This window comes from Malurus melanocephalus, unplaced genomic scaffold (genome assembly GCF_030028575.1).
Source record: "Malurus melanocephalus ecotype Western Australia unplaced genomic scaffold, MMel_1.1 scaffold_190, whole genome shotgun sequence".
NCBI classification, from domain to species: domain Eukaryota; kingdom Metazoa; phylum Chordata; class Aves; order Passeriformes; family Maluridae; genus Malurus; species Malurus melanocephalus.
In genome coordinates this window covers 372,183-386,146 of record NW_026623422.1, presented here as the reverse complement: position 1 = coordinate 386,146, position 13,964 = coordinate 372,183, and the positions used below count along the sequence as shown (strand labels likewise).

At 43.7% G+C, this 13,964-nt stretch overlaps 2 protein-coding genes and 1 non-coding gene across 3 annotated transcripts in view; 2 read left to right on the top strand and 1 right to left on the bottom strand.

Annotated features, from left to right (window-relative positions):
• Window positions 1–333: 333 nt before the first annotated feature.
• Window positions 334–11,063, top strand: ACTR10 (actin related protein 10). Its single transcript, XM_057373234.1, has 13 exons — window positions 334–453; window positions 1,947–2,019; window positions 2,602–2,684; window positions 3,673–3,781; window positions 5,572–5,679; window positions 6,034–6,101; window positions 6,370–6,449; window positions 6,858–6,893; window positions 8,149–8,228; window positions 8,322–8,395; window positions 9,151–9,232; window positions 9,857–10,058; window positions 10,587–11,063. Exons 1-13 carry the CDS (start codon window positions 377–379, stop codon window positions 10,766–10,768), a joined length of 1,254 nt encoding a protein of 417 aa, XP_057229217.1. The 5' UTR covers window positions 334–376; the 3' UTR covers window positions 10,769–11,063.
• Window positions 11,064–13,651: 2,588 nt separating this feature from the next.
• On the bottom strand, window positions 13,652–13,724 carry TRNAK-CUU (transfer RNA lysine (anticodon CUU)). The gene has a single exon. It is a non-coding gene; the product is annotated as a tRNA-Lys (tRNA).
• An 86-nt stretch (window positions 13,725–13,810) lies between these two features.
• Window positions 13,811–13,964, top strand: part of PSMA3 (proteasome 20S subunit alpha 3) — an 8,861-nt gene continuing 8,707 nt past the window's right edge. The window contains exon 1 of the mRNA XM_057373211.1: window positions 13,811–13,880. Coding sequence (XP_057229194.1) covers window positions 13,860–13,880 — 21 coding nt within the window. The 5' untranslated portion in view covers window positions 13,811–13,859. The remainder of the gene's footprint in view (window positions 13,881–13,964) is intronic.

Below are 13,964 nucleotides of genomic sequence, written 5' to 3'. Positions count from 1 at the left end.
GCGCTCCCGCCCTCACGGAGGCCACGCCCACACCCCGGGCGAGCCCCGCCCACCCCTCAGGCCCCTCCACGGCACCGCCGCCCCATTCCCGGTGCTGCCCCTCCCGCCGCCGGAGCGGAGCTGAGGGGAAACCGCGCCGCACCGCGCCCGCCGCCGCCACCGTGGCACTCCCGGCAGCCGGGAAGCTCTGCAGAAAGCGGCGGGAGCGGCGGCGAGAGCTCCAGGGAGGAGGCAGTGCGGCGGAAATGCGGACAGGCGCCACGGGCAGCCCGGCGCGCCGGGGAGCAGGAAGGCCCCGCGTAGTGGCGGCTGAGGGGGGTGGAACGGGAGGGAAGGGAAGGAAGGGAAGGAAGGGAGGGAGGGAATTTGGGCCGCGATGCCGCTGTACGAGGGGCTCGGCAGCGGCGGGGAGAAAACCGCCGTGGTGATCGACCTGGGACAAGCCTTCACCAAGTGAGTGCCCCGCCTTGCGGTCGGGATTTGGGGCTCTCCGGTCTGGAGAACGGATGGGTCCGGGAAGGCGTTGGAGCCTCCTCCAGTGCCTAAAGGGGCTCCMAGAGAGMTGGAGAGGGACTTTGGACAAGGAATGGAGTGMCAGGATAYAGGGAATGGCTTCACACTGCCAGAGGGCAGGGTTAGATGGGATATTGGGAAGRAATWSTTSCCTKTKRGGGTGRTGAGGCTCTGTCACAGGKTGCCCAGAGAAGCTSTGGCTGCTCCATCCCTGGAAGYGTCCAAGGCCAGRTYTGATGGGGCTTGGAGCATCCTGAGAYAGTGGRAGATGTCCCTGTCYATGGCAARGGGTGGAACTGGATGGTYTTTAAGATCCCTTCCATCCCAAACCATTCYATAATTCCATGGATAGTTATRTGGGATTTYCYCCCTCCGTTTTTGTGCTGATCTCTCTGGTGCGAGCTGGTAATAAACAGCCTTGGGTTTTAGTCTTGTGTTTTTGRTTAAAACAAGGTGTAGCTCAAATGCTGAAGCAGGAATGCTCGCTATTAATTTAGCATTTCATCTCGTGGGCCAAAAACGTTGTTTCCTGGGAATGGGTTGATTTAACAGCGGCTTGTGGGTGGGGACAAATGATTCCATGAGTGGCTTTTAGTGAATTCATGTCGTGTGGCCAGTCAAAAACTTTTTTTCAAGTTTGGGGTGCTTGTTAGCTTTTTTTCCCATGGGCATTATTTATCAAGTAAACTGCTCTCATAGAAAAGCTTTCTCTGTGAATAATGTACTTTTAGGGTCTGTTTCCAGCCTTCATTCTTGTAGAAGAAATAGCAGCTGAATTGTATGAGAGATGTCTGTCCTTTTCAGGATAAGGCTGAAATTTCCTGAAAGTTCAAGGAAAATGGCCTTTACCCACTGGGACTGCTAAGTTTGAGACAAAAGAAGAAAATAAAAATCTGGATTATGGCTGGTTTAAGATTTTTTTTTTTCTGAAACAATCTGACAATTGATGGTTGTCAAATACCAAAATCAAGTATTAATTGACTTTTTGAATTAAAAGTGCTCCAATTTCAGCAGCTTTATGGTTTCCTACTGCAGTTTTCTTTTCCGATTTGTACTTACTGGGGGTGATGGGTGAAATAAATATCAGGCACTGATATGATTAAAATAAATATTGAATTTATTTTGGTTTTAGTTTCTTTTCTTTAGTCCATGGTTCTTGTGTATTTGAGGAAGACCAGGAAAAGTTYGGAAAAGTTTGGTTTGAGGTGGTTGCTGATTTTTTTTGCTGTTGTTGAGGCAGTCAGTAAAAAAAGATATAAAAACTTTATATTTTAATCCATCTTTAGCTTTATCTCCAAGTGATAGAAAAGTTGTGTGTAAAACCCCTCTTTGCAGTCATAAAATGTCCCCAATTCATTATTCTGCAATAGTTCCTAGGCCTTTGGTGTCAGATRGTGACTTCAAATAATCAGGTTTTCAACATTTTCGTTTAGGTGTGGGTTTGCAGGAGAAACAGGACCAAGATGCATCATTCCCAGTGAAATCAAGAAACCCGATGTCTCAAAGGTGAACTGTTTTACCTTTGTGGTGTTTGGTGTGTTTTGGCATAGRAAGAATTTGCAGATGCTTYTTCTGACCATCATAAGCCATTTTTYGTTGTCTRAAWAAAATATTCTGAAAYATTGTTATATTTTTCACAATTTTAACTGCTGCTATTAAAAGATACAGATAAATCTGATAACAGTGCTGGTGTTAATTGCTGTTCATCCCCCATGGGCCTTGTGTTTTGGGGCATTTATTAAGAAATTGCTTTGCCTACTCTCCTTYCTYTTAGTGGAGGGTGGCAGTGYTGGGAAACTAATGCTGAGATCAGTTSCATGTGTAAAAAATTAGCATTAATTAACTCTGGAGTTTAGTTATAGGGTGAGTTTATGAGATGCTTTGTGAAGGGTAAAGAGCAAATTAGGCAAGAGTGAATATTTATATAGTGTCAGGTTCAGATATGTATTCTGCATGTGTCAAATATATTTCTTTATATATCATGTGGATGCATGTAAATATAAATATAAACATATATATTAAAAATATAGATATATATAAAATCATTGCTCAGCATTTGAGCTGACTCTGGCTATTTTCCCTTCCCAGCCTGTCAAAGTGGTGCAGTACAACATCAATACAGAGGAGCTGTATTCCTATCTGAAGGAATTCATCCACATGCTGTATTTCAGGTAAGAGACCCCTGTCAGTTATCCAGGCCTTCTGCAACTCTTCCATGAGCACCTCCAGGGGTGTGAGCAGGGATGGACATTGTCTAATCAGATAAGAAAACAAAGATAACATTTTTTAAGGGGCTGCCTGGCTGTGTTGGTGCAGAAGTTCAGTGAGGCTGAGATCAAGGTTATCTTACCAAGAGCTCATGTCTTGCAGTATCAGCTGCTCTGTAGAAGTAGAGAGTTTTTGATAAATTACCTTTTAGCTGTGGCATTTTTAAAGGGCCTGGTAAGGGGAAGGCATTACCTAAGGAGTTACATTGATTTTAGTAGGGCTGGAGCTCATATCAGTGCTGAATTCTTTCCACAGTGGTTTGGAAGGAGGAATCTTAACCTGTGGAATGTTTTTACCTCAGCAATACATCTTTATTGTATTTTTAGTACCCTTAGTGAATTATGAAATTGGATTTGGTCTTTTAACTTTGCTTCTAATCCATATTTTTGCACTGTAAGAACTATCACAGGGGAGCCAGTGTTTAATTTCTGTGCCTCAGATCTGCTGGGGGTTGGGTTATTTTCTTCTCCTATCTTGACCATTGCCTTTGTCATTGAATTCAGGACAATTCCATCCTCTTCCACTGAAAWCAGAGCATGTGTTATCAATCTTGATCTTTTGTGACACTGTGTGACACTGGACAAGCCCTTGATGACTTATTTTTCCATTACTTCATGTTGATTTAGATATGTGTAATGGATATGCAGAACTACAGGCTCTGTATGAAAACTCTATAGTTTGTTTTCCCTGCCCCAGTTTCCTGACTTCSTTTTAGGGGAAAGCATTGGGGTTTTTAGATTTGTGAAAAAGGTTTTGCAATCTGCTGTAGCAAATGCTATCTAAATGCAAATTTTTAGGGATTTTGAGGAAAATGGAATATGACTATAAGAGAGATCTCATAATATGTGCTTGAACTTCCCAGTTTTGTTTTACACATCTTGTCTTCTYTAGGCATCTGCTGGTGAATCCCAGGGACCGCCGTGTTGTGATCATTGAGTCGGTCCTGTGCCCTTCACACTTCAGGGACACACTCACCAGGGTCCTTTTCAAGCATTTTGAGGTATGTGTTTGACAGAAATGTGTAAATTTGCTCCATATGCTCAGCACAGGATTTGCCAGCAGGAATTTTACTTACAATTTGTACCAGATATAGACAAAAAAAAGAAAATAATGTTAAAATAGTGAGAGAAGAATAAAGAAGAAAAATCTCATGATGGTATGAGAAAGTAGAGGTTGGAAGTTAGATTAAAGACCTTCTTTGTTCCATTCTGGCTCTTCAGGAGGCCCCAAAGCAACAGCATTTAACAAGACTCTGCAAGGTTTCCCTGGCTTGTAGGATAATACAGCTCACACTGCACTGTCCCAGACAGATCCAATAATCCCCATTGAGCACTGCCTGGAGCCAGGATTTATATTTAAACACTTGTTAGTGCTCTGTCAGCACGTCTCACCATTTCTRCCAGAGTCAATATCTCTGCCTAGCACGTCTGTGCTCATTTAGGTGAGAGCTTACCTGAAATTAATGATCTTCTTTGCTTAATCAGTCTCTGAAGAAAAGTTGTGAGGAAAAAAAAAAGCTGTGGCTGCCCCATTCCTGGAAGTGTCCAAAGCCAGGTTGGACAGGGCTTGGAGCAACCTGGTCTGGTGGAAGGTGTTCCTGCACAAAGCAGGGGGGTTGAAACTTGATGACCCTTAAGGTTCCATCCAGCCCAGCCATTCTAGGATTCTGTGAAAAGTCTGAACCTAATTCTTATTTATAACAGAAAATGTGTGGGAAGGTGACTCCATGCTCCTTCAATTCAGATAGAACAAAGGTTAAGATTTTTCTATAAAAAGTAGTGAAACCAGTTTGTCTGCAATACTTCTTCACTGTCCTTCCACAAGAGAGTTTACCAACTAATCTCAAACTTCATCCTGTTGGCAAAATTTTTTTTTATTTGAAATTGCTGAAAGATTTGAGTAGTTGATTTGAAGGTTTTTTTTTCCTAATCCTCTTACAACAATAAAATGTCCCCATTAAAGCACATCCCATGCAAAATGGTTTGTTGAAAATGGTTCACGACTTCAGAGTCAGATTTTGATGGACAGACTTTGTAACTTGTTAAGAAGCCAGTTAATATTGGTGGAAGGTTAATTCTTTCTAGTTTCTATTTTTGTTTGCTGCAAAGAGGGGGTTATTAGTACAGGGCCAATATTTTACCTTGTGCCTCTGGGCTAAGGGTTGGTAGTGTTGCCTGTAAATGCAGGATTTAGTGAAATTTCTTAATTCACCCTTCAAGGTACTCTGTTAAAGGAACTGTTGCTTTTTACAAACCTTAATTTATGAAATTCAGGGAGAAGGAAGTCATTCTCAAGTAATTTTAACATGAGTTTCCACATTGTTTTTGGTGAGAGKGTTTCAAACAGCCTCTTCTGTGAATTTGTGTGCAGCAGTGCTTGTCATAAGGCACACTTTCATGGGTTTCCTTGCACTTTTATTCACATCAAGTTTTTATAACTTTTCAAGTAGCTGTACTTCAACTTCTTTCATTCCTTTTCAATGGCAATAAGAAACCTGGTCTATGAYTTGATCTGAGTTTTACAGCCAGCACTTGCTTTTCTTGCAAGCCCATTCCAGCATTCATCATTACCAAAGTAACTGGTGTGCACCACAAAGAAGGTGAACACAGAATGTGGAATCCTGTTGTATTTTGTTCATTACAACACTGCCTTAAAAATTAAGTTTTTTTAATTCCAGATACTGTTGTTTGGGTTTTGTTTTCAAAATGTCCTTTAGAAAGGCATCAGTGCTTTGGGTGGCTTGTTTCTTTTTCCCCACTTCTGTCAACTTTGCTTTTGGTTTCCCTCTAGGTACCTTCTGTTTTGTTTGCTCCAAGTCACCTGATGTCTCTCCTGACMCTGGGGATCAACTCTGCCATGGTTCTGGACTGTGGATATGCAGAAAGCTTGGTTCTCCCTGTATCCTTCCATTTTCACTGATGAGGGTGTTGTGAGAGATGAGATTTTTACTGACTGAGGTGTGCTCAAAAGGAATAGGGACAGCTCAGCCAGTCTGGCCTTTCACTACAAGATGTCATGGCTTGGGGAATCCCTTCACAGCTGATGTGGTGAATCTTCCCAAGGTTCCCTCAAACCTTGGGAAGGGGGTTCATGGCTTCAGCCTTTTTATATTAGCAATTAGCTTTGCAGAAAAGTAATTAAAAAATGTTTCCAATGGCTAATGCAAAGGATTGTTGAAGGGAGAGGGCATTTGATTCCAGCAGGATGAAAACTTATAATAAAAAAGAGGAGAATTTCCTGATCTTCCTGTAGATCTATGAGGGAATTCCAATCCTGAGTTGCTGGGGTTCCCTTCCTCTGGGAGGAAAGGCCATTCACAAGTAAGTTCATAGTTACCCATTAGATAAGAATTTGTGTAAGTTCTTCTTTGATCATGAGCAAAATTTCCTGTTTTAAATCCTAACTTGATGTAACATCATCCAATTTTTAAAGTTACCACTGTTTAGCTGTTGCTAATATGGTAAAAACTGTGGAAATCAGATCTTCTTAAGTTTATATTTAGGATGTAACTGAGAGGAATAAATCCTGTCCTGGACTGTGGTACTGAGTCCATGGCTGTCTTTAACACCYTCCTGTGCACTGTTTCAGGGAGCTGGAGTATCAGCTGTTGGAGCAGTGCACAGTGGATACAGGAYTGGCCAAAGGACAGAGCCTTCCCTCTGTGATGGGTAAGGTCTGTGGGGTGGGGTACCTGTGCTGGGAGCTTCCACTGGGGAAAGGGTGTTAATCCTAACTGTGAATAAAATGGGTTTAGGATTCACTGCATCTCATGTGGCCTGCTTGCATGAATTCTTTCTTGGCATTTAACAAATATATAACTCTTACGATCAGCCCCTTCTTACAGCAGTTTTGAATACAGGCTGAGATAAAACTTCTGTAGTAATTTTTCAGTCTGTTTTGAGCAAAGACAAACTTTTTATTTCTGTACTTAGTAGCTTTTCTTCTTTGGAAATCTTTAAAAATTGCTGTCAAAATGAAAGTTTAATATATTAAATGTAATTCAAACTTAGTTTAATTCTTAAATTCTCTTTCCACTTGAAAAAAAACTTCTGTTCTAAATTACTTTTTTATTTCAGGCTCAGTCCCAGAAGACATAGTAGAGGATATAAAAGGTAAATTTGTTTGCTTTGTGAGGCTCTAATGTTTGAAATTTAGTAGAATATGATAATAACAAGTGTGCAGTATTTTATATTTAGAAATTTGTTTTTCTTCTCTGTTTTCCCTGTCTGGAGAAACTTGTGTTGTTCTTCTGCTTTGAAAGCAAAACCAGGTGTTGAATTCCTCTTTAAGTTTAACCTCTGTGTTGTTGAGTATTAACCTGTAGATATATTTAGTAGGTGGGCACAGAAAGTTTGCTCTGTTTTTGTATGTTTACTAAAAAGGTTCAGCTTGCTTCAAAGTCATTTTTTTAAAAAATAAGATATGTATGAAGGACATTTTGGTGTGTTAATTGGGCAGGCAAGAGGAGACAAAAACTGCATTTACACCAGAAAAAATAGAGTCCTTCTTTGGCAGACCTTGGATGAATTCCTGTGTGATTGTTTCATGTGCAACATGTAGAAAAATGTGTTTTCCTAGAAAATGGTAACTAGTATGTATCCCTTGGGTCAAATTAGGAAGAAATCTMTCTGTCATATGCAAAATAAATGCAGTTGGTGCTTTGTCAAATGGAAGTTGCTTTTCTAATTCCTGGACTTGCACACATTTTCTGACTAGTTGTGTTTTTTATGCAGTCTTTTGGAACCAGATACACCACACTRAGGATGAAATTATTGTTGTCTGTGTGTTGAAGGCTTGTTTCTTTGTGACAGCAGTTTATGAGGAAGATGCTTACCTGTGCCAAAAACAAATAAGTGTATAATAACAGTAGCAGCTGGGATACAAATGAGGTTGTGCTCTGCTTCCAGCATTGTCTGGAAGCAGAAAAACCCTCTGGAATTCTTAGGGTGTTGAAGGGTTGCACTAAGGAAAGTATTGCATGGTTGCAGCTTGGTTAGCAAATGAGCAATGCCTCATTTGAAGCTGTGGTTCAAAACCTTCAGTAAAGACAGGCTACAACCCCTGGCACCTTGGGGCACCATTAGGAACATCCCTCTGGCTTTAAATCTTGTGTGGTTTGTCTGAGAAAGGACAGGCAGGATTTTCAACCTTGTTTTGGTGTCAGCTTCATTTAATTCATGGTCTAGACAGCATCTGAACTCTGCTGGAGTGTAGAGACTGCTTCCCTTTGCATTTATTTGATAATGTCTTAGACCAGCAAGGGCCTGAAGTGTTTTTTCTTCTCTAAATTAAGGGAAATTAAGTCTTTACATTGATGAAAGGATCCAGCAAAGCCTCACTTGTGCCCCTCTCTTTCCCTCTGCACAGTCCGCACTTGCTTTGTGAGTGATCTGCAACGGGGACTGAAAATCCAGGCAGCCAAGTTCAACATTGATGGCAGTGCTGAGGTGGGTGGAGGATGAAGTTCCTCCTGTTCTTTTGAGGTGGCTGCAGCCTTTTTGGGCTCTAGAATAATAATACAAGTATGTTTTTATTTMCAGCGTCCGTCCCCACCTCCAGACGTGGACTATCCTTTGGATGGAGAAAAGATTCTCCATGTAGTTGGCCCCATCAGGTGAGAAATGCCATGACAAAGTATTGATCATTACAAAGATGTGTTTCAATTTTAAAAACACATAAATTTTCATTAAATTGAATTTTAATGGAACACTTGCATATGCTTTTTTACCTCTTAAACAAAAGCTGTGTGCTGGGCACAGTGCAAACCCATCATGGGAGGGAGTGGCTGCTCCAGGAGGAAGATGAGAGCAAAGAGATGGGAGGGATGGGGGGAAGAGAAATGAGTGTCAGTGCCTGCTGATGGGACAGGTTTAGTGATGTGAGCAGGGCATTTCAACCTGGAGAAAAGGWGGCTCAGGGGGACCTTCTCACTGTTCACAAGTCCCTGGCAGGAGGGTGGAGCCTGGTGGGGGTCAGGCTCTGCTCCCAGGGAATAAGGGACAGGACAAGAGGAAACGGCCCCAAGTTGCACCTGGGGAGGTTGAGATTGGATATTTGGARAATTTCTTCTTGGAAAGGGTTGTCAAGCACTGGCACAGGCTSCCCAGGGAAGTGGTGGAGTCACCAGCCCTGGAAATGTTCAGACCACAGGTGGTGCTGGGTTGAGGGTTGAATGTGATGATCTTAAAGGWCTTTTCCAAGGGTTCAGTGATTGTCCCCTCCCCGTTGGCACTGCTGGGTGCACGGGCTGTGTGACAGAAGTGACAAAGTGTTGTCAGCAGGAAGGCTGGAGTTACCTCCAGCTCTGCCGTGCCTGAGTTCAGTGTGGTTTTTCTGCTCATTAACACTCACTTCCTGTCTGTTCCACAGAGACTCCGTGGTGGAAATCCTGTTTGAACAGGATAATGAGGAGACATCTGTTGCCACTTTGATCTTGGATTCACTGGTTCAGGTATTTTTATATTAGAAACAGTTKAGGGGATGCCTCCAGCCTTAGAGAACCTGCAGTTCCAAATGTCTCAAGACTTTGAGTCCTGCAGGCTGCTGGCTTACCTATGSTAGAGTAAGATTAATTTGGACATCTTTATTACAGGCAGTATATTAAATCTATTGCAGAATTTTTTCTTGGCATATACAAATTCTTTATTACTCCTTACTATATTTAGGAAAAAAATGCATTAGAAAACCACTATAAATGGAAATTTTCATTATGTGGCGGTGTATGTATTTTAATTAAAGTTGGCTCCCTGCAGTTATTGATGCCATTTCAATAAGTTTGCTGAAATGCAATTTATTGGAGAGCCATGGACTTGGCTGACATGACAAACATTTCAATTAGAATTCTTTATGAAAACAAATTGTTTACGAAATTCTGTGCCTGTAGCCTTCACCTCTGCACCTCCAGGCATTTCCCTTGCATTTCCCTGGTTTATGTTGATTATTTCTAGTTAAATATGAGAAACAGCAATTTGAGGGCATGGAAATGAACTGCATTTCTAAGAGACCACTGAAAGGCTTCAAGATCAGGCAACCTGACTTATTTGGGGTATTTTTTTTGTATCCCTGTTTGCATTAGTGCCCCATAGACACCAGGAAGCAGCTGGCAGAGAACCTGGTGGTGATCGGGGGCACGGCGATGCTGCCGGGGTTCCTGCACAGGCTCATGGCTGAGATCAGGCACCTGGTGGAGAAACCCAAATACAAGGAAGCACTTGCCACTAAAACCTTCAGGATTCACACTCCCCCTGCCAAASCCAACTGCGTGGCCTGGCTGGGAGGTAAGAACGGGAGCAACTAGGACACAGAGGTGAAAAAAACCCCTTCCAAATGGGATTTGTCGTAAATAAATCCTTTTATTCTTAGGATTAGCAAACCAGAACAATTTCTGTGCACCAAATTCTGTAATGCTTTTCTTCCCTGGTCARCTGCCATGGATTGAATCTGCTCACAACTGGTGTGAATTTGTGTGGCACCATTTTTTGGGGGGGAGAGTGCCTTGACCTCAAAGGGGTTTAGTGGAAGTGTTTAAAATAAAAACTTCTGGGAAATTTTGTTGTGAGAAGTGGGTCAACCGGGCCAGGTTTGCTGTCAGCAGAGAGCAGATGATTCCTTGTTTTCAGTTGCTTTCCAAGGACATAAATGGAAGCAGTTTGGGACTAACTGGAAAGGAAAACATCYATGTCCATTTATCCCTTTAAATTTTGGGTCAGAGCTAAAAGCTCCCAGTTGAGATTTTTGGTGGGAAGAAGGARAAAGATAAATTCTACATTAAATTAATGCAATTTTTTTCCTTGCCAATGATGTAGGAGCCATTTTTGGAGCACTCCAGGACATCCTTGGGAGCAGATCTGTGTCCARGGAATATTACAGCCAGACAGGCCGCATTCCTGACTGGTGCTGCCTGAACAACCCCCCTCTGGAAATGATGTTTGATGTTGGGAAAGCACCTCCACCACTGATGAAAAGGGCTTTCTCCACGGAGAAATGAGCACCTAAATACCACATAAAGATTCTGCTCCATTTCAACTACATCCATGTGCATTGGGGTTTGGTTTTTGTTCAGTAATTTGTGTGTAACACCATTAAATATTAACAGTGTGGGTGTTGTCAGGGTGTAGGCACTAACACTATTTAAAACCCTGTCCAGTTATAGTTTACAAACTTAACTCTGGCAACTCCTCTGCTCTTTTGTCTTGTTTTGAAGAAATTCTGTACCCTCACGAGCTGTTCCCTACTGAGTTGTTTATTATTTATCTGTATAGTAAATGGCATTGCTGAGAGAATTTGGTTTAAGATATTTTCATTTGAAACATYCTGAGAAGAATGAACAGCAGTCTATGGGGAAACATCTACGGGATTTTTTTTTTGTCTGGGAATTTTTTTTTGTGCCAAATTCTGTATTAAAATATTCCCCCCTTGAAGCATGTGAGGAAAAGGTTTGGAGCTGTTTAGCAAAAATAGTGGAACATTATTTCCCCTCTTTTAGCAGAGAACTCTTCTGCCTGTAATTCTCTCATAGTGCTGAACTGAAAACTCCTGATACATCTCCTCCAAGAAGGGTTTCAGCAATGTAAGGATATAAATTATTATAAATTAGTTATAAATGGATGCAAGGTCAAACTTGACTCAGTGGCTATGTGTTGACTGCTGGTATCTGCTGGTTACTGAGGTTTCAATCCTACCCAGAAGAGCAATTTCTGTCTCAAATTTGGGAAGATAAATATAAAATTTTTTGGGGTGGTGAAGTCTTTTATTGGCACGAACATGCTTTTTGTGACAGATTTCYCTGTGCTGCCTGCTGCCCACCTGCTGTGTGCCTGAAGCACGATTCTTCAAGTCAAGCAGATATTTAAAGAAATCCTCTTCTGGTGAACCTGAACACAGAGAATGTGCTGCAGCACTTCAGTAACTCCTGCATGGTTTTKTCATTGTGTTTCCTACGTGCTTTACCTAAACAGATGGTGCTGGGATGAGGTTGGTGTTTGAGGGACCATCTCCTGGTGCYATTCCAGGCTGGATAAATGGACACAGTCTCATTGCCAGGTGCAGAGAGCCAGCCTTAGATGTACAGAACGTGCAGCCTGAGCTGTGCTGCTCATTTTCAGTCACAATTTGGGTAATTTTGGGTGCAGCTCTCTGAGCCAGGTTCTGTTTTACCTCGGTAAGATGTGAGGTAAGGTTTGCTCCTGAGCGGAATTTGCCATCAGCACAAGTCCYGTGGAGCTGGGAGGGATTGTTCCTCTCCTCAGGGGGAAGGATGCAGGAGATGAAACTCCCACAGAGCCGGTGGTGGTGCARTGATGTCATTTTCCTGAACTGCAGCAGACTGCAGCTGAGGAAATTGAGGATATTCTTAGCCCTTCCCTTTTCGGGGTATTTCAGTGCTGCTGTGCGCACACACCCTGGGACCTCTCCTGGCRTGTTCTGCCAGCTCATCTTCGTTCTGCCCACTCACATCTCCTTCTCTGGGGTTTCTGCATCACTGAACRGCCTCAGCAGCTGCTGTTTGACACGGCAGGAACACAATTCCTAACTCCCACTGGGTTGAAGTGCAGAGTCCTGAGACCTGTGAAGGCAGAAACAGGATTTTTATTTCATCAGAGGGGTGAGAAAGGCTCTTAATGGCTTGCCTTGGAAAGCCCTCAGAGATCACACCCTAAATGTGTAATGGTGTAGAAAGGATTGTGTTTTCCAGCCTAACTGTTGTGGTTCTTCCCTCCCTGGGACAGCAGAGATCTGTGGATCCTCACAGCAGACAAATTCACAGTGAGCCCACCTGGTTTATCAGGAGGGACAGTGACAAACCCCTGCAGTATGTGGAGGATTTTCCTCTGAAGTTCCTGATTCTTCACTGGATGCAAACAGCTCCAGATGAGTCCTGCTGACTGGAGGGGGATTTTGGGATATGCACGAGCCCATTGTGGTCTGTCTGTGTCCGTGCTGCTWCAGTAGGAGCTGCTCCCTTGSRGAGGGAAGGGGCTTTATCTGATTCCCTCATCTTCCTTTTCATGGAATCAGCAATTGTCTCAAATTGGAAGRGACCCCTAAGGATCATGGAGTTCAACTCCCTGCAGGACTACACAAACTAAATCATGGCTGAGTGTCATCCGAACACTCCTTGAACTCCAACATGCTCTGAGCACTGCCCTGGAGAGCCACCTTAGTGATGGACCAGTGCAAACCACAGAATCCCAGAACAGTTTGGGTTAAAGGGACCTTAAAGAACATCCAGTGCCACCCCCTGTCATGGGGCAGGGATACTTCCCCCTGTCCCAGGTTGCTCCAGGCCCTTTCCAACCTGGCMTTGGACCCTTCCAAGGATGGGGCAGCCACAGCTTCTGAGGGCAGCCTGGGCCAGGGCCTCACCACTGTCACAGGGAGGAATTCCTTCTGACTATAAATCCCCCTGATCCTTTCCCATGGGGCTGCTCTGGCTGCTCTGCAGCCTCTCCTCCCTCAGTTTGTGTATTTAACCAGGGTTGCCCCATCCCAGKTGGAGAATCCCACACTGACTCTCGTTACATTTTCCTATGGCAAGTGCTTGCCCAGCTTTCCAGTTTATCCCGGTACCTCTGCAATTCCTTTCTATCCTTGAGGGAGCCCAAAGCTCCTCTCTATTAACGTCCTTCTCTTTCCTGCATCCAGATCATTTATTAATAAAAATCTAGTTTCAAGGCATACAGTGCTTAATGGTCACCACCCGGCTCTTCATGGCCACTTCCATATTACGGACATACCATTTCTGTATCCAGATCAGTCATAAAAACTCWTTTTYTCATTGAGATAGGATTTATTGATCRCTTCCAAGATCAGCCCGGGGTTATKTGCGATTCWSTTCCGCCAAAAYCATTCGRGAAGCTCAAAASRAATGCGCCCAACGTGGGGCTCGAACCCACGACCCTGGGATTAAGAGTCCCATGCTCTACCGACTGAGCTAGCCGGGCGCTGTGGGAGCGAGTTACGTTACATACAATTTAACGTAGGACGTGGTGACGTCATCCAAGGAGCGCGGCGCGGTGGCCAATGGGAGCGCGCGTTGCTGGGCGGTGGGCGCGGGACGGGYTGCGAGCGGCGCCGCCATGAGCTCCATCGGCACCGGGGTGAGTGCGGCGTGAGGGGCGGCACCGCCGGCGGCGGGACGGGGACAGCGCGGCCGCCCGACCGCCCCGAGCGGCCCCCGCCGG